This window comes from Camelus ferus, chromosome 5 (genome assembly GCF_009834535.1).
Source record: "Camelus ferus isolate YT-003-E chromosome 5, BCGSAC_Cfer_1.0, whole genome shotgun sequence".
Classification (NCBI taxonomy): domain Eukaryota; kingdom Metazoa; phylum Chordata; class Mammalia; order Artiodactyla; family Camelidae; genus Camelus; species Camelus ferus.
In genome coordinates this window covers 24,439,445-24,459,004 of record NC_045700.1, presented here as the reverse complement: position 1 = coordinate 24,459,004, position 19,560 = coordinate 24,439,445, and the positions used below count along the sequence as shown (strand labels likewise).

Here is a 19,560-nt window from a genome sequence, read left to right as displayed (position 1 = left end):
AAGATGAGATAAGGGAGGGTGGAGTGGAGCACACCTGGCACAGCAGTGACATTCTGCAAGCCTCTGTAGACGGTCCAGGTAAGTGTCTGCAGCGATTTGGCCCCTTCCACTCCATCCTCTCAAACTAATCTGTGCTGCCTGGTGGAACGTCCACAACCAGATCATTAAAATGTTTCTTCCCGTAGCCCTCGCAGAATAGAGATACCAAAGCTGGTGACAGATTATGAAGTGATAGTCATGTTATCACATTACAGCTCTGACATCTTAGGAAGGGATTATATTTCCGTTTGGAGGCAAATGGAATATGAACTACACTTTAAACACACAACGTGGAGGATTTGCACCACGTGTACAATGTGCCAATGATACGACATGATTAAGTTCTACACTCTCAGGGTGGAAAATGGAAGCCAACATAAACGCTCACAACTAACATGTATTTGAAAGTTTTGTGTGGAAATTATGTAGCGATACACACCAAATAACTGTCAGTTTAATGTAGTTTTCCGTGTCTGTCTGACACCTCCTATTGTAATTCAACCATCTAATCATACCCTTTTGTTAAGTGTGAATGTGATTTCACACTTCTACCTGGTCAGGTAGCTCTCTTATTATTTAGCAGCTAAGTACTCGATAATGATTCTTGCTGTTTGGTGGGAATCTCTGGGGAAGTAGAGATGGTCCAAGGCCAACTCTAATAAAAACAAGGTAAATTATGTTCAAACTAAAACTTCAGGTACCACTGCGCAAATGGAAGTGTCATAGTTTAAAATTCACTTAGGATGAAACATCACCAAGGTATGGAACAATTAACAAAAATAAAGGAGAATTAATCGAGTCCCCCTTCTGCTCATCTCGACTTGGTAAGGTGGCCTGTAAATTTTTTTTAATAGTCCTTCTGATTCTAATCATCATGTCCCTTCAATCTCTGTTCCCAGGACCCAAAAAGTGCTGTCAATTTGACCCCACCTTGGTTTTTTTTTTTCCTTACGATATAAATAAGAATAGCATTTTTATAAATAGGTGGAGTGGGTGGGGAGGAAATCAGTAAGCACAGAGTCCACCTGTGTGCTGCTGTGATGTCGCGGACTCTGACCCACCGGGCACAGGCAGAGTGAGTGTTTGGTATACTGGGAAGAGGATACTAAAAGCACTTCCACTACGAAAGAAAATTAAATGTGAAAAAAAGAGAAAAAAAGACCGACGGCAGTTTGAGTGTAGTCTATTTGTTTTTCGTTTTCCTAACATACTGGTGCCAAGTTTTGTACTCTTTCTGTTTCCAATTTTGCTTTCGGTGAAGGTTTCTCGAATCTCAGCAATCCCACACATAAACATTTATCGTTATATCCATTAAGACTTAAGGTTTTAGATTTTCAACTATGAGGGAGAACTCAGCCAAAGATGCTTGAAAGATAAATACGTTTAATTAGGGGCAGAGGATGATCATTAAAGGAAGTCTGACTGCTGCAGAAGTCATTAACAATCTTAAATGAAATTTTTATTTTTATGATAGCCATTTACATGTATAATAAGAGCCAATGATTCTTGGGAGCAGTGTGACAGAAACAGAGTGTGGCGAGAACTCATGTAAGACATACTATTTAAATGAGCTGGTGTTAGCTATTCATATTTGTTAATGAACTAGATATGCAGGGCTATAAGAATGAATGTTCTGATGCTTTAAATTTTAATATCTAGAAATCAAGGGTAAGGACCAATTACTAGAGTTTCCACCCTTAAAGGAATAATTAATAACGATATAACAAATGTACAGCTCCAAACTTCTGGGAAAAAAAGTTTAATTTTCAAAAATTAAGATCAATAATTGAAAAACAGCCAAAACAGCCATGTCAAGCTGTAGTAGTCTGTGACCATGGCAGCTTTTTTGTGTTGGTCGTGGATCATAATTCTAAGTGTTTTAATATACAATAATCCATACGAATGCATTACAGACTCTGTTATCACCTGTAGTTAATGGTGCCTGTGATACAAATGAACAGGCTGTTCTCTGCTCTTACCTTTATGGTAAATAAACTAGCATTCTGGAGTCACAATAATTAAATAAAATGTAAATCCCTAATCTCATTTGGCTATTTGGACCAAGAAAGTTACCCGGCTATTACCTGTCTAGTTCTAATGATTAGTAATGATTTATTGTTCTTTTTTTTTTTATTGTTCCAAAAGTGCTCTGATGTGGTGCCTTGATGTCTAATGAAAAGAAATTGGTCTTAAAAAGCTACTCATTGTTTATCCTGACTCTTAGATAACACATTTTTCTCCTGATAAAATATTTTTCTTATTTATTGTTCAAAACACACAATATAGACAATAATTCTAATTCTGGTGCTGTTTTATTTAGTAGTGTTTTATCCCTGGTGCCTGCCTGTCTACCATCATACCTCAGCACATAGCTTTACTCTGAGATAAGCCTCCTCTCCTTTGCTCTCTCTCACATGCTTTCTGGAGTTTGTCTGCAGGATGCAGGTTTTCCACTGAAGAGCGCAGTGGAGTTCTTACTGTGCCTTTCCGGTTCCAGCACAATCAAAGTTTTGTGTTTAGAATTGTCCTTGACATTCTTTCGTCCACAATGGGGTGGACACAGTGTGCTGGAAACCATGACATCATTATCATTGACACAGACTTAAATAAATCACCTGCATCTTGGCCTCTTTCTGCTTATTCAAGGATTCTTCATCTTGAGGAAGAAAGTGCTCTTTATTTTTACAAACCTTCATCCCAAGGGTGACTGGAAAATGCAAACTTTTACAAGTGTTTTAAAAACAAATATACTATGTGGTTTTAGATGCAGTGTGCTTAGTCAGAGGTGTCTTGGAAAATGTTTAAGGTTAGGCGTGAGGCAGAAAGACAGCCAGAATCGCCTTTAGTTCAGAGGGGCTGCTCCTAAGCTACGTTATAATGTCCTTCTGAACAGGGATTCACGTGAAACTTAATGAAATAGGCACATACATTGTATTTCAAATAAATACCTGAAAGGGCTTAGTGTGTCATTTGAATAAACTGAGCTTGTTGTTCAAAAGAAGGAAAGGTTGAGGCTCAGTAAATTGAAGCAAAGTACATTCTAGGTAAAAGTGACACCATCTCAGTTGCACAATCTTTGGTTCAAAGGGCTTAGAGCTAACGTATTACTGCAGAACGCAGCACACACGGAGTGCCAACGACCTGTGTGAGTACCCAGCACTTCATAATTTGGGAAGCAACTACCTCTTGTAACTTCTCTCCACTTTTTCATAATGACAATGAGGAAGGAAGTGCAGCAGAAATCTTGAACATTACCACTATTATACAAAAAAAAAAAAAGTGCTGTTAACTGTTTTCCCCTCAGTGACTTGATCTCTTAGATGGAAAACTTATGATTCCTCTGACTCTTGGCTACCAGAAATCACATGAGAGGAGCGAGGAAGAAAGACACAAAAGTTATATTTATATCTAGTACTGAACTTCTCAGAAATACCTTAATTTAATTCCTAGCAGAGACTGATAAAAATATCAGAGGAGGGAGCCTTTCAACCGATCAATTATTACAATTGACCAGACAATATTGCTGTATATTGAACTTCTAAATGTTTTATGTAAAATGTTCCTGTGAAAATATTCCTTAAATAAGAGAGAAGTCCAGAGCCAAGAATGAATTTAAAGTGGTCGTAGAGTTTAAACAAATATCATTCAAGTTATCTGACTTGTATTACGTGCAGTGGCATTCAATTAGCATCTATTTATAATCCGTGTATTTTACCTTAAAATGATTGTTCAGTTCTGATGCCATAAAAAGACACACTGCAGGGTACTACATGTGACACATAGATTTTAATTTTGCTGTAACATTTGCTAGAATCTGTTTTTCTACCAAATAATTATGACTAGAATGTGATAAGCAGAAATGGTCAGGATAATTTTGGGAATTCACAGAGTCCTATTTATAAAGTTTCTCTTGTTTTAAACGAAATAATTATCACAGAGATATTTATCCTGGATCATGTTTGATTCCCATTAGTATTGTTCTTGTAAAAATACAATTTTTAAAAGTCTATGTTTAATTTACTGACTTGGAGGATGTTTAGCTGTCAGCTGTCTTTCTCTGTCCTCTCACACACTCTACCATTTGGTAGGCAGAAAATTCAAGAGTTCTCCTACTTTCCAAACTCTCCCCATTTTAAAATGTTGCCATTTTAGAAAACGACCTTTTATCGTCTATGAATCTTCAACTTCAGTGTTAACATATTTTCATCTTCATCAGAACATTGAGCTGTTGTCATAGCTGTATGTTTTCCCTCAGAAAATGACTGTGATTACCTACTGGGGAATACATGGTAAGGAAGGAAGATATTTATAGAGTGGTAGGGAAAGGAATAAGGAAAATATGTTTGAGAAGTCTGTATAAAACAGGGAAACAGGTGTTTTCAGTACCTCTGGGATGCTTGTTTTATAAACTGGGCATTTCAAGTTTGGGTATATAGAATTGAGGGTTTTTTTTTTTTTTAAATTTTGCTTGCATAGATTAGCACCATCATAGCTACTCCAAGGAGGGGGGGGGGAGCATGAAAATAAAATAAGAAATTCTGAGTTGCCTCTAATTATCCAGAGTTACCAGAGGCATAGCAGCCAGCGTGTCTCCTCATAAGTACAAATACTTAGTTGCTTTTGACTCTTATTGAAAAAATAATATCTTTCCCCCTGTTTGTCACTGGAACTGCCACCAGAAGAAAAGCCCTTCGTTTGCCCCAAATAAGCACCTCTGTTTTTCACAGCTTGCAGTAATGCTCAAAGTAAATAAGTCCTTGTGCAGCTAGCACTGTTGGATTCATTCAGTTGCCTGAACAAAGCTATTGTTTGGAGGTTTACAACAAGCCTTTTCTCTGTTTCCTTTAAAAGAATCTTCCTTGTTTCTGTGGTTGGCATGCTGAGTATAGTGAGCCTTTCTCCAATTTTCAAATGCTAAAGATAATTTTCCCCCACAGAAGAAATGAAGGAAGACTATGACACTATGGGGCCGGAAGCCACGATCCAGACCACAGTTAACAATGGTACAGGTAAGTTCAGTTTACCACGTGAAGGTCACATTTGTCCTGTGTCATGCGGATTTAGTGAGTCAGGGACAGAAACACTGAGCCATCCATTTGTATCTCCATGACTTAATGATGAAGTCAGGCTTTTAAAGTCTCTTGTTTTGTTTCAAGTCAGAATTCTTTATATTTTGGTATTCAGTTCAGCAGAGGAGATCTTTTATTCTTAAATTCTGATTTTGCCTGTGAAAGTTGAGAAAACTGAATTGGAAAAAATTCTTTCAAAGCGTGAGTTGGGCAAATTTCTGGTAGTAATTTTTATTTTAAAAGACCATGTAAATATAATTTTTAAATTGTAATATAATAGGTCTCTTCCAGTTACCACTTGATATTAGTCATTGAGATTCAAATGATTTGGTGTAATTTAGATTGCAAAAAGTTTTCTTCAGAAAGACAAACCAAATATCCATGAATATTCCCCACGAAAATTGATCATCTGAATTCCTTTTTAGTCTTTCTTCACTTTTATTTCTCAGTACCCTCCAGTTCCTCTAAATAATGTTTTCCAGGCAAAAGTTTTATGGAGAAGAATTGACAATTTCACTTTTTTAAAAAATTATTTTGGGGTGGTAATTAGGTTTACTTACTTATTCTACTATAATTTTTTGAATGGAGGTGCTGGGGATTGAACGCAGGACGTCGTGCATGCTAAGCACACACTCTACCACCAAGCTATACCCTCCCCCAAATTCACTTCTTTTTCATGAAGGTAAAAAAAAAATGCAGTAGGAAGGTAGTAAGGGGTGTTTTGGTTCACTCTGTTACTGCTGTAGAATGGAGTTTCGGGACAATTGTAACATTCCACATTCTTTCCCCAAAACCATGTCTTCTCTCACCCCCCATGTCACCAGTGCAGATTTACATTGACTCACTATGTTTATCTCTCTTTTCTTGGATAAGGCTAAGTATTTTTACTGTTTCAAACAATCCTTCACACTACCACTGCAAATATTAACATAGTGCCCAGTATAAGGCTATCTTTTAAAACCAAACCAAAAAAAAAAAAAAAATCACAGAACTATTTCCACTCAACTCACCAATGAAAAAAAGTTCAGTTTTATGAAGTTTTAGAAATCTAAATTATTAAGATAATAGTCGTATCTCCCTTATGTTGGTACCCATCACAATAGACTGTTCACACTGCTTTTTTATTTAGAATACTCTTATTATTAATTTACAAGGCACTCATTCACAATCTTGGGAGTAAAATAAGAGAAATGATTAAAAAAAACTATTGGCATTTTTCTTTCGTTTGAATAATGTCAACTTAAGGTACAAAAATGAAACAGTTCAATATGGGATTATGAAAAAGGCATAGAATTAGGAAACTATAATCCTAATTTTTAGCTGCAGCTCTGACAGTGACAAGACTGACCTTGGGCAAGTCAATTGCCCTCCTTGGCACTCAGTTTCCACATCTGAAAAATGAGTAGATTGTACTAGTTGCTTGTTAAGAATATTTCTAGTTTTAATGTTTTATGTTGCAGGGGTAATGTCAACATGTAACATAGATAAACAAGATAAAATAACTTCATATAAAAACATCATAATAAAGAGATACCTTACATTAGATACCTTCTATAACGTCCCAACTCCTGGGGTCAAAAATGGCTTCATGTTCCCTTTTAAAAGACAAATGTTAAATTTCAACCTCAAGCCTAAATAAATTCTAATGTTATTAACTTTATAGACATTTAAAGTGTCCCTAAAGTAAGTTTATTCCACAAAGTTACAATTTACTAGCTGTTTTATATACTTAAAGTCTAAAATGAGGTTAATAAAAGTGGCTCCTATCCAGAAGATTAAAAAATCAATTTTGAATATTCCTTCACCTAGCCTTAGGATCCCTTTTTCTCATACTACTATTCCTATAGTTTGTACCTATTCAGTCAAGAGATAAATCAGTAAGTACTCATTGAGTGTCTTCTATCTAGTCACTTTTGTGTGCACATGTGGTGGAAGATGAGTCAGGAAGTCTTAGACGTGGCTATTATTTAATTTGGAAAATGAGACTAACACACAAGAGAAATTATGAATAATAAGTGAAAATATGTGATAAATATGCAACAAATGTTAAGAATCATAATTATTTCAAATTACAGAAGTGTGAGAGATCCTATGGGGTGGATATTCAGAAAAGGTTTCATGAAGGAGGTGAAATTTAAACTAAGTACATTTTCAATCATCATAGAAGAGAGAGGAAGGCCTTTCTACCAGAACAGGAGTGTGTGAGCCAGGAAAGGAAATTGTGTAATCTATTCAGAGGAGAGTGAGTAAGAGTATTCGACTGCGTCAGAGGGTCCTAGGAGGCAATTCATGGGAAACGAAGCTGGACGTGTAAGTTGAATGTAAATGGAGAATGCGAAGCAACAGACAAATGATTTCTGTGAATTAAAGCTAGACTTTGAGAGACCAACTGGAAGTCATTGTAGTTATTCAGGTGTGACGAGATGAAAAGCTTGTCCTTGGGTGGTGACAGTGGTGAAATTAGTAACATGACTTCTTAACAACCAATTGATTCTCTGGGTAATGGAATTAAAATGGCTTCACAATTACACATCTGCAGGTTTAGAGCACGGCAAGTCTTAGTATTTCTAGGTAAACAGATAAAGGCTTCAATTTTGAGAAGACCTTGAGCTGGTCTTTAGATATAAGTATTTTCATATTAAAGTTATATATATGCATGTATGTATTTATTTATGTGAATGTTCATTGGAAATGAGGAATTGAAACCCAGGAAGTCAGGGCTAGAGACAGATATTTGAAAGTCATGCAAATTCATTCAGATTGTATTTAACATCATGGGACTATGACATTTACAACTGAGAGTGTAATTTATTGAAACAGGTAGAAAACTGAGGCCAGGGCTTTTAGTGGGTGAGGAGAAAAATCAAATTCAGTAAAAGAAAAAAGATTAAGAGACAGGAAAAAATTGAATATCCAGAAGGCAAAGAAAGCAAGTTTCAACAGTAGAGAATGGTCCATTGAATCAAAAGATTCAAATAACTGCAACTGAAAGATTGCTGAGCAAATCCACTGGACGTTGTGATTATGAATTTACTGATGACCTTCAGCCTAGAATTCTGGCCTTTTAGAAAACAAATACGTATCTCTTCCCAACCATAAGTTTACTGCTTGTTATTCTTGTCATCTTTTTGCATGTAAAATGGAATTGGAAAAAAAAAAAGTCATGTGGAATTGAAATAAGATGTCTTTTCTGGTTGAAGTTGCTTATTAATGGAGCATCTCTTTCTCTCCACCTAAGTCCTGCTGATCAGGACCTTCAGCACTAGCCATCTCAACCTATAGTGATAAGTTCCTTCAGCAAACACTTACAGAGCAGATCAGCTAACCTTGTCGTAGATGCTGGAGTGTGTTGTTAATTAATGTGTTGTCTTTTCCAAACTAGACTGCAAACTCTGAGAGCAGGGACTGGTTTTAGGCGACCACATTGTCTATAAGAGTGCCTTAAAATTAACAGGCTCTCAATAAATATGCTCTTCTTATTAATGAGTAAGTCTGAAATTCTTTAATGTTGGATGCCATTTTTCTTTTCTAATCAAAGTGGAACAAACAGACATTGGAATAGATAAATTTTAAACAGGTTAAGCATATTTTCTGATAAAAAGTATTGTTATGAATTGGAATCAGTTGTCAAGGAAAGAAGCTGTCTCTCATATTTCTCTCTGAATATTCAGTGCACAAATTTCATTCCCAACTAAAAGAAGGGAAAGACCTCTGAATTTCCTTCTCAAGTCTACAAATCTATTAAATAGTAGAATTTACATAAGTTCAAATCAACGGATAACATAGTCTTTGGAACCTAAAAGTATCTCCTTCCTAGTATATTCTGCTGAGTTTAAAGCTGTAAAAAGTAGTAGGAAGGGCTTAGTTGAATTGAATCACAGAATTCTAAAGTTGAAAGTTATACTATAGAACGATTCCTTGACTGTAATTGACAGTTGAGGAAACTGTAGTAAACAATGCCACACAGCTCCCTGATAGAAGATTTGGTAATAAAATCTAAATCACCTAGCATATCCTTTGGCCTCAGGAGGTTTTTCTCCACTCTGAGGAGCTGATCCTGCTAGAAACTGTGGTGTCATCTTTGACTCTTACACACTTCATCTAATTAGAGAATTTATCAATTCTACTATCACAAATACCATGTATCACTTTTATTCATCCACTCATTTTTTTCTCACTGTCTTAATTTAAATCTTCATCTTTCACTTGAGCTGTTATAAAACCTGTTTAACTGGGCTCCCTGTTTTCAATCCCTAATTTCTTTAATCCATTCTTCACACTAACGAAGTTAGATTGAAGTTACTTTCCTAACACTGAGTGTTAGGATAGGCAGATGGATAATGGTAACTCGTTCCCTACTCCACTTCATACTCCACTGTGTATGGCTCTCCATTTTTTTCAGAATGAGCCAGCATTTCAGTTGAATTGGCACCTTCCATGACCTAACCCTGTCTTGCCTTCAGTACCACTTCCCAGAATATGCCCCGGCTCTGAAAGACCCTTGACCTTTTGTGCTCTTTTGTCATTGCTCATGCTTTCCCTTCAAGCTAGAAAGCCACTCATTCTTTCTTAGTCCAACAGCATCAGACACATTCTTAAAGGCCATCTCCATGAGGAAGCCATCTTAGAGTCTCCCACCCAAGAGTAACCACTCATTCTTTTGAGGGTCTTCTTAAAGAACTTATTTCATTCTCTCTCATACTCTACTTAGTCACCTGCAGGTATGTTTCTCCCCACTAGATTATAAGCTACTTGAGGGTAGGAATGATACGGGATTTTGGTCACTTTCTCACCATAGATTCTAGAATGGTCCTAAGTCAGAAAGAGTTTTTAAAGAAATGACAGAGTGAATGAGAGACAAACAACACTTGACTTACGTTTCATATTTCTAAGCTGACATATTTTTGACACCTGGCCTGAAATAATCAACCAGACAGTTTCATCTCCCATCGTTCCAGTCTCTCAAATGAGAAAGACTCAGTTAACATTTGGTCTCTAGCCTTCATGTCCTCCTCTATTTGGTCAGTCCACATTCTTCCTGTAACCCTTTCTCATGGTCCAGATTCCCTTCTTAGAATCTTTCATTGTCCTTTAGTACCTGTAAGACAAAATCTGCATTCTTCAGACAGATATTGAGTGCCATTCATACCAACAGAGTTCCATTCTTATCAGACCAAATCCTTTGGTAATATCAAAAAAGAATCACATTTATACCAACCTCTGAGCCTCTGCCCACAAAATCTCTGCCCACACAATCTCCTGGGACCTGAATCTCTCCTCCCCTTCCTCCAGTTTTCCAAATTCTACCCACCCTTCTGTTCCTCAAGGCCAGCTCACCTCCCATTTCCTTAATGGGAACATCCCAAACCACATCTATCTCTTCCTTCTCTGAAATCCCTCCATCCTCAGGTGCACACCACTAATTTTAGCATGTTGAATTGTTCCTCTTTATATTTTTTACACATATTCTACCTAGTTAATTTCATGGAGACGTGATTTTTCCAGCTGTGAAATGTAGGTAGGTTAACATTATATGTACCTCATAGGATTGTTGAGGCAATGAATAATGTATATGTTGACCTTAGTACATGCCCCCAACATATTTGCTTTCATAAAAGGCCTATTCCCTGTTTGCCTCGAAGTGCCCAGTACAACAATGAATACACACAGTACACATTATGCCCAGTGATATGAATGGATGGATGAATGAATGAATGAATAAATATTAGTTGGAGAAGAAATGACCTCTGAGAAAGGAAGCCACAATAGGAGAAAATATTCTCTGGGTGAAGGGGTTAAGTCCAGTATCTTCAGAGAGTGAAACCAGGATTGAAATCCCTGAACTCAACTTGGTAAAGGCAAAGAAAAACAGAGTAGAGAATCACTACTTTATTTTTTTAATAGCAAAGTTAGATTAGCAGCACAGCAAAAGTTGATTTACAACAACATAAAGCATTGCCAACCCTGATTTATCTTAATAACTTTCCGCATTGCATTTAATGTTTCTACATGGGTTCTGATGTTTTAAAAATGAAAAAACACTGTATGCTTTAACACACGCAGAACACCTTTTTACAAAAAACCTTACATCTTCCAGGTATTACTCAAATTCAGAATGAAATCATTATGTAGAATTTTTAAGAGTGTGTGAAAAAAAAAAACTATTTTCTAAGAAGATTAGAGAAATGGAAAAACTTGGCAGCATTACACACATAAGTTTGCCCGCATGCTGGTAGTAACAAGGCTCTGTCTTAGGTGCATGATGATCATTAGCATTAATGTGGCTCCACGTGCAGAGCAAGACCCAAATAGGCCCCTGATGTTTTCCTCTTTGAATGTGTGAAAGTTATATTTGCTCAGACAATCTAGCACTCTAGTTATAAAGGGCTATTAATAACCGCTTGCATCTTTGCTTCCTTTGCTGGGAAAAGGAAAGCACCTTACATCTAGGAACCGGGCAAGGCCAATTTAGGTCTCGGCTCTGAATCTTACATAACACAAGAAAATTATTGTCCACGAACTAACTATGTGGCCCTTAACTATAGTCATTAAACATGCTTCCAATATTTTAAGAATGATATTTAAATACTTTTATACATAAAAGGCAAAAGTTATTTGGGGAGGCTCCAGATTCTAGAGTCAGATTAACTACATTTGAATTTTGCCTCTACCAATTACTGGTTACATGAACTTGAGGCTATAATAAGCCTTCATTTCTACATCAGTAAAGTGGATATAATGATTCCCTGTGTACAAAGTCTCATTGTGGCGATTAAATGGTATATCATTTTTAAAGTACCAAGTACAATGCCTAACTTATCCTAGATATTCACCCTTTCTTGATTATTTTTCTGGTTTGTTCGCATCTGCAAATAAGCCTTAAACCATTTTTATTCATTAAGAAATAAATGCATTCTGAAGTCTTTCCTCCCTTCACACTGTTCCTCATTAACTTTTCTAGAATACAAAAATATGATATTTTAAAACTTTGTAATAGAAGAACTAACCAGTTGATTTTGAGAGCCTTGGCCAATTAAATTCCTTTGATGTCTTGGAAAACGACCCAGACATGTTGTAAGACAAATTTCTTTTCACTGCTCTGAGGTCCCATTTGAAGTTAAAATAGGAAGATTAAGAAGGAATAGCTAGTTTTCTATTTCACTTCATCTTTATCTGGCATCCTTTTTTAAATGTAGAAGAGGATTTAGTAGTATTGACAATGTTTGTGTGTAAGGATGTTGAAAGCTGTCAAAGATTTTTCCTTCACTTGATCACTGACTAGCATCGGAACTCATGTCTTTTTTTTTTTTTCTTTCAGTCCTGGATAAGAATCGACTAAATATTTGTCACTTGTTAACAACCTAAAATACCTCCATTCCTTCTTTTTAGAGTATTTGCTGTGTGCAGAATTTGAACTGAGGCTTAAGAAAGAAACAAAGGAAATAGAAGATATAGTTCCTGTCCTTGAGGAATGAAAAATCTTATAATGCCATTAGGAAAAGCAAAAATCCTAATGACATGAAGCAAATTTTACAAATAAATAATTATGGTCTCATTAGCCATTCAGATCAATTGTCAATCAGGGAGACCCTACTAAGTGCAAGGCATTTTGTTAGGCAGCATGAAAGATACTATGAATGCTCACTGTCATGCATGACTTACATTCAACTGGGTAAATAACACAATGGTGGATGAATAAGAAATGTGTATGAAATGTTTAGCACAATGTTAGACATAATACCTGTTCAGTTGCTACTCGCTATTGTTATTATTATTAATGATTATAATAATACATGGATTAAGAGACATTCTATTTGAAATACAGTAAGCTATGTAAGTTCAAGTGAGAAGTTTTCAGTATTACAGAGGGTCTCTGACAGAGTTTAGGGTCAAATATTAGAGACATAAAAATAGGGAGAAGACTTAAGAGACTGCAAATTTCAGGGGAGTTTTTCTCCAGGACAAAGTTAAACATACCATCTGTGCCAAAGAAGGAGACAGAGAAAAAGGCTGAAAATGTGGAAGGAGACCAGGTGAAAGATAGGGTAGGTTGCCAGAAGAGCTGTGAGGGAAGAGCTTTCAATGGTAGCCCCGGCTGTGGGCAGAGACTCATCCTTTTTATCAGTAAGATCAGAAGGAGAAGGGAGAATGATTGTAGAGAGATTTTGGTTGAATTTCAGGTCGTTGATGGAATTCACATCATATAAGTTGCACTCTTCAAAGTAAGAAGGAAAAGAAATCATCAGTGGACGGTACGGGAATGGGACAAGGGTTGGAATCTTCAGGACTGGACATTCAGAGTAGTTGCTTTAGCGCAGGTATGGCAATTCAGTTATCATCATGAAAGAATATCCTATTTTGATACCATAGGTGGAAACAAGTCTATACAATTATTTAAGTTCCTTTAGGCATTTTTGATACTCTAGGAACATAGAAACTGGGTTGGATTTTAGATTGGCAAGGCAAGAATAATACAAGAACAAGGGACAGGGATGGAAGTGGTTTCGAGCTTCAAGGTCAACGAGGCAAGGGAAATCAGAATGGGTGAAATAGACTGGGGGACTTGTCAGGACCTGATTGACACAGTGAAGTACCTGTTTTGGGGCTGAGGAACTGAATGATGGGGTAGGGCACCAAGTTGAAATGAGAGAGTTTAAGTTCCAAGTTCCAGTCAAAGAGATGCAGTTGTCCCAGGGTTAGCCAGTACCAAGGGGTGGCCGGGCCATCTATATTGTTGGACTGGAGACGATCAGAGCACTGTATAGCCAGGATCTTGCGTCGACTATCTTTGGAATAATGACATTTCTCAGGATGACAGTAATGGCAGCCTGGGGTAAACATATTCACAGGACAAGTATCATTTTACTTGAGCTGAATAGGTTGTGTCCTAAGACACGATGGTGAAAATGGATGACTTCAGTTTCAAAAAATTGCAGTTCCAGATTGGAGGCTTTTTGAGGGTAGAGGTTAAGTTTGCTCTTCTGCGTATGTCCTCTCGGTAGGTGCAGTATTTATACAGCCTCGATGGTTGATAAACAGGTTGCTTGTTGAATTAAAGAATAAATGAATGAACAAATAGATGATGAGCAAATTAATAAAATAAGCACTCTGGTTTGAAATGGTAGCATGAATTAAGGAGTATGTTGACCCATCTGGGTGTTGCTCTGTGCGTTAAGACAGATGAAGACAGGAATGGCTCTGCGGGAAAGCTCTGTGAGGGATGGAATATTATCAAGGGATGACACAGTTTCATTTACTCTGAAGAAGTGGAGCACATGTAGGAGGGCATCATTAAGCATGTGGGGGAATAAACAAGTAATATGTGAAATGGGAAGCAAAATGGACCGTGAAGGAAGTTTCTTCTTGGTCTCTAGTTTGAAGTTAAGCTTAGGACAATTTTTTTTTTGTACTAAAACCATACTAGGTAATAAAAATCCTTTTTTGCAAGATGCTTCATAAAGTTACTTTGCATTGAGTGCTGTTAGCAAAGTGATTATATATAAGAATTATCGAAATTAGGAAAATCCAATCCATAAATACTACATGGAAATTTTTTCTTTTTTTCAAATTAAAAACATTTTTTTTTCTTCTTTAAATTACATATATGTACTGTTCATTGTTTCTGAGAACAGTTTAGGGCTTTAGCCTTTTAAACTTACATAGTTATCTAAGGAATAAAGCCAACCACAGAATAAGAATTAACAGAAGGCAGTAATCCAATCATAAAGGACAGTCAAATGTGCTTATACATATTAAATGGAAAATTTAAATAAGCATTTGAGTGGAGCATTTGAAGAACTTTTGTGATGTTTTTTTCATTTTACCCCAGTAGACTTAGATGTGGATCACTCAGTCAAAAAATAAAACAAATGCATGGGACTCAGAAGAGCAAGGATGTGAAAAGAAAAATAAAGCAAACAAGTTTAAAATTTAATATTTTGTTTATATTGAAGTTGCCATTTACATTGCCTTTCCCCCTACTGATTTTTTGGTGTTGTAATGTTGCTGTTTAGAACTACTTATAATGTCAGTAATCTTTTCAGCATCTAGGACCTATTCAAATTGTATTCAATCAGTCGGGCATGATGAAAAACTAAAAAGATGGGGTTGTCTCTCTCTTCTCATTCTCTCTTTCCTGTTGACTCATTACGATATAGTGGAACGAGTAGTGGGTTAAGAGTCAGGATTTCTGAATTCTCCATCCAGCCTTTCCAGAAATTATTTGTGCTAACTTTGTATGAATCATTAACTTCACCGTGTGCCCAGGTTGTATCATCTGTTAAATGAAATTAGACTAGAAGTTTTGGACTCTACCCACCCTACCCTTTCTGCTAAAGAGATTTTACTGGGAAGTCTGAACAAAGAAACCAAAAAGCTTGGGCTGTGCTAGTTGGTGTGGGAGGCGGAGGTTCTCAGGGATCCTGCCTCAAGATATTACACGAAGACCAGGGTCCTGGGTGTGCAACTTGGAGAACCACCAGGCCCTGTGCTTAGAAAGGCCTCCCCTTTGGTTTGATGCTCTCCTACTGCAATTTTGCACTGGGACCTGCAAATCATGTAGCCAGTCCTGCTTGTAACTCACAAAACGAGCTAAGGTAATCTCAGTGTAAGCCAGGACAGGAGGGCGTGAGATAAGGGATTCACGGCCTAAAGTACCACATAGAAACACCAATTCTGTACAGGCGTACAGGGTCCTCCCAAGGTATATCTAGAGCAGTTGAATCCCAGGTAGAGATTAGACCTAGATGGAAAATCCTGTTTGAGCCAGAAATACCATGGTGCAAGGTACAACTCCCACAGACTGGTAACAGGAGTGATAAGGTGGACAGGCTAAAAATCCGTGAAGCCTCTTTAAGTGCAAATTCTGCGTGTCCTATCGTGAGCATAGAAGAAAGTGGAGGAAGAGTAAGAAAGTTTTTGTTCCTTTGTTATCTTCTTGGTTTAATAACTTCCAATTCCTCTTATTGCTCTTATATGGAGTTTAAATTAAAACTGTCAAATTAGCTAGCTTCCTTCTGTGGGTGACAGAAGCCACACAAGTTTTATCATAAGGTATTTCTCAGTGAGTTGAGTTGGGTGTACAGTGTTAATCCATTGTGCAAGATCAGTTTATCAGATAATTCAATTAGTATCTAAATACTTAACAGGGAGAGAGTCCTACTGTTATAAACCATGTCATTTTCTTCTTGGGTATAATATTAGTCGCATTTTTATATGTTGGACTTTAATCATCCAGTTAGAACTGTCATGCAAATGGTCGTTTTACCTTTTTTTAGTTAATTTCATATGAGTTTTTTAAAAGAAAGGAGAGAGAGAGAGATGGATTCTGAGGAGAGAAAAACAGAAGAAGCACGTGGCAGGTTAGACAGGAGGGTCATTTTCAGACTATAATCAGTGTTCACGGAGAAGAGCCTGTCACTTCCTGGCTAATGAATGCTGTGGTTTCATGAGCTTTGTTTGCGATTAGGAGCAGCTATCTCCACTTCACAGCAAGAGTTCCCACAAGAAATAACTGATTGCCCAGGCTTCCTTGAGCGTCTCCTTCATTCATTCAGCAAACATTTAATAAGCACTGTTTTCCTTGTGATGTTGCCTGTGGTTTCCAGTCACTTCCAAAATATTTTTTTCTTAATCTGTGTATGTGGGTCCTTCATGAAAAAGCTGAGTTGCTTTGAGTTTTTAATTGAAAAGAATACAGATAAAACTCTCTAGGCCTAGCCAGTGAATAAAAAGTAAATTGATTAGGGCAAAGAATTAATTGAAATTATGGAATTCTGAAACTTCGAGGATTCCCCAGAAAGCATTTACAGGCTCATTTTACAGAAGATATTGAGATTTTAAAAACATAAGTAGATGAGTCACAATGAGCAGTCTAATAACTTTGAACCCAGTCTAACCATTCAGTTATTGAGCATCAGCTGTGCTCCAGGCACTGTCCTGGGCACTGGTGATACAAAGCTGAGTAAGCCCCTCCATGCCTCTATCAGCTCAAGGGGTGTAAACAAAAGATTATAATGTGATGAGATAAATTCACCAGTTGGGATACGCAGATGATCTTCTGTAGAAAGAGGGTATGAATGTGGGCTGAGATTATCAGGAAGGCTCCCTGACATGGGAGTAATCCTGTGCTGTTCCCCAAAACTACACGACTGAATTATTTAGCCAGGGGAGGCCGAGAATTGAATTCCTAGAGTAGTGATTCGTCAACTGGGCGTTCATCAGAATCCACTTAAGGGCTTAACAAACACAGATTGCTGATTCTGTCTAGGGTGGACCCCCAAGAATTTGCATTTTGAAAAAGCTCCCTGGTAATAACAATGCTGCTGGCCTGGGGACCACATTTTGAAAATCCCCATCCTAGAGCATCCTTAAGTGTCATATGTCTCTACAAAAAGCATATGAAAAAGCACTGAATTACTGGGTAGAAACACCTTACTTCACAGACCCCTCTAAAATGTATTAATACAATCTAAGTCTTTTTGAAAATATACCAATTCCAAAATTTTAGATTTCACAGTTATATGAAAGATAAATACATGTCATCTAACTTGGGAATTTTCTTTGTACCAACACATAGCAATCAAAACTGCCTAAGGGTTACTGGTCTCTAAATCTTGATATTCACAATTCCCTAATAAAAAAAAAATCTCATTTTAAAATTCGCCTCTGTCCCTGACTGGGTTGCTTCCAGCTGTTGAGGGAGATGTTTGCTCCCGCAGAGCACCGCGCACTCCTGGTCCCCTGTTTCTTCTGCAACTTTCTTTCCTGAAGCTCCCACACAGGGGGAGCTCTCACTGGCATCTGAACACGTGTTCCCAGGGGAAAGCCATGTCAGAGCAGGCGTGGAGACCAGCCCAGACACTGTGCTGCTTCCTGAGGAGAGAAGACAGGCCCTGCTGACGGGCCCTGTTGATGGGCCCTCCCCTGGACTTCCACACACCTCTGCAGCCGTCGGAGGCTCTGCTGTGTAGTGAGAGCAAGATCATCTTCCCTCATGGTTGATTTAGATACTGGGTGCCAATATGTATTTCGGAAGCCTTCCGCAGAAAGGCACACATGCATTTTTAATGATGAAATGCTGATATTACATTAATTAGTCAACTTTAAACAAAGTAGCCATGAGAATTTCTCTACCTCAACAAATGCTGAATGTGGGCTTTCTTTAAACAAGAAATTTCAATACGAATGACTAGATGAAAAATAATTTTCTATGTTTTCCTATCATCTAAAATGTTGTTTAAAAAGAGACTATTTTTCAAAAAGAGAATGAATATAGTTATGTAGCTTTCAAGTCCTTTTGCCTTGACATGTGAAGTGAGTAAAAGCAGATTATATGATAAATGCATAATGTCTACATTATACTGAGGAAGTGTGTATATATATATATTTCCCTGTTATACACTAATGTATTGACATGTCTGTATATTGAAGAATCACAGCATTTATGTACATGTCCCTAAATATGAGACTCACAGAGGTAGGAAAACAATTCTCAATCAGCATCATTGTGTCCTCATCCCAAGCACACCTCTGTGGTACGAGTAGGCACTTAATACCCAATGATTAGACAAAGGGGTGGGGATGGATGGACGATTCTACTCAATTCTTTACATAGACTTCCTTCAGTGCTTCTAGACCCTCCAAAATACTTTCTTTTCCAAAAGAATTATTTATTCATTTTGATGTTTATGAAAATGGCTTAGCATAATATTCAAATATATTTCTTCAATTTTTAATGAAAATTTAAAACATGCTGGGTACCAGACCAGTGATAATAGAGCACCTGTCTTCCTACGTGAACATATGCTTGTTACAAATAAAGAAAATAAATGGTGAGGGGATTAAAGTAAAGAGAAGGAAACAGAAGAGAAGGAATAAGTATTTAGATATCATCACAATTTAACTGCTTGTAAAAGTGTTAGGAATCTTGAGAAATATCCTAAAACAACTCAATTATGGGGGGGGGGGCAGCGAGTTTGACTGATTTGAAGACCAATGTATCTCTTTTATTTAGAGATATTAACATTGCTTGTTTTTTAGGCAATAACTTCAAAAATCAGTCTGCACTGACATTTTGGATAGATTAATGACCCTTGGAGAGATAAGGCAGATGCTTATGTCCACCTTAGATACTGATTGATATTTTTGGAGAGATAATGATATTTCCAAAATTATTCCAAAAATATCAATATCTAAGGTAGACATAAGGCATTTATCAAACTATTATTAATTAGCGACATTAGTAAGAGTGACCAACGTATTTACAAGAAATTTGAGGCTTTTCTGATTTAATAGGCCCTAGAAATTTACCCTAACAATATTAAAGTACACTTGACTATGAGGAAACATTTTTAATTAATGAAGTTCTTTTTTTTGGATAGAGAAAAGTTTACCTGACCTTAGGGAAGGTTGAGATATTTGCAAGACATTAGCGTAAATTTTAGGACTAAAT

General features: G+C 37.0%; 1 protein-coding gene across 8 annotated transcripts in view; it reads left to right on the top strand.

Moving 5' to 3' along the window:
- The window catches only part of ZEB2 (zinc finger E-box binding homeobox 2), a 143,260-nt gene that overhangs the window by 87,948 nt on the left and 35,752 nt on the right, over positions 1–19,560 (top strand). For 6 of the 8 annotated variants that reach the window (XM_032479400.1, XM_032479402.1, XM_032479401.1 and 3 more), the window contains exons 3-4: positions 1–78; positions 4,977–5,048. The exon at positions 1–78 is cut by the window's left edge and continues 180 nt beyond it. In XM_032479400.1, the coding sequence (XP_032335291.1) occupies positions 1–78; positions 4,977–5,048 (150 nt within the window). The remainder of the gene's footprint in view (positions 79–4,976; positions 5,049–19,560) is intronic. The other 2 variants (XM_032479404.1, XM_032479407.1) reach the window with 1 other exon arrangement.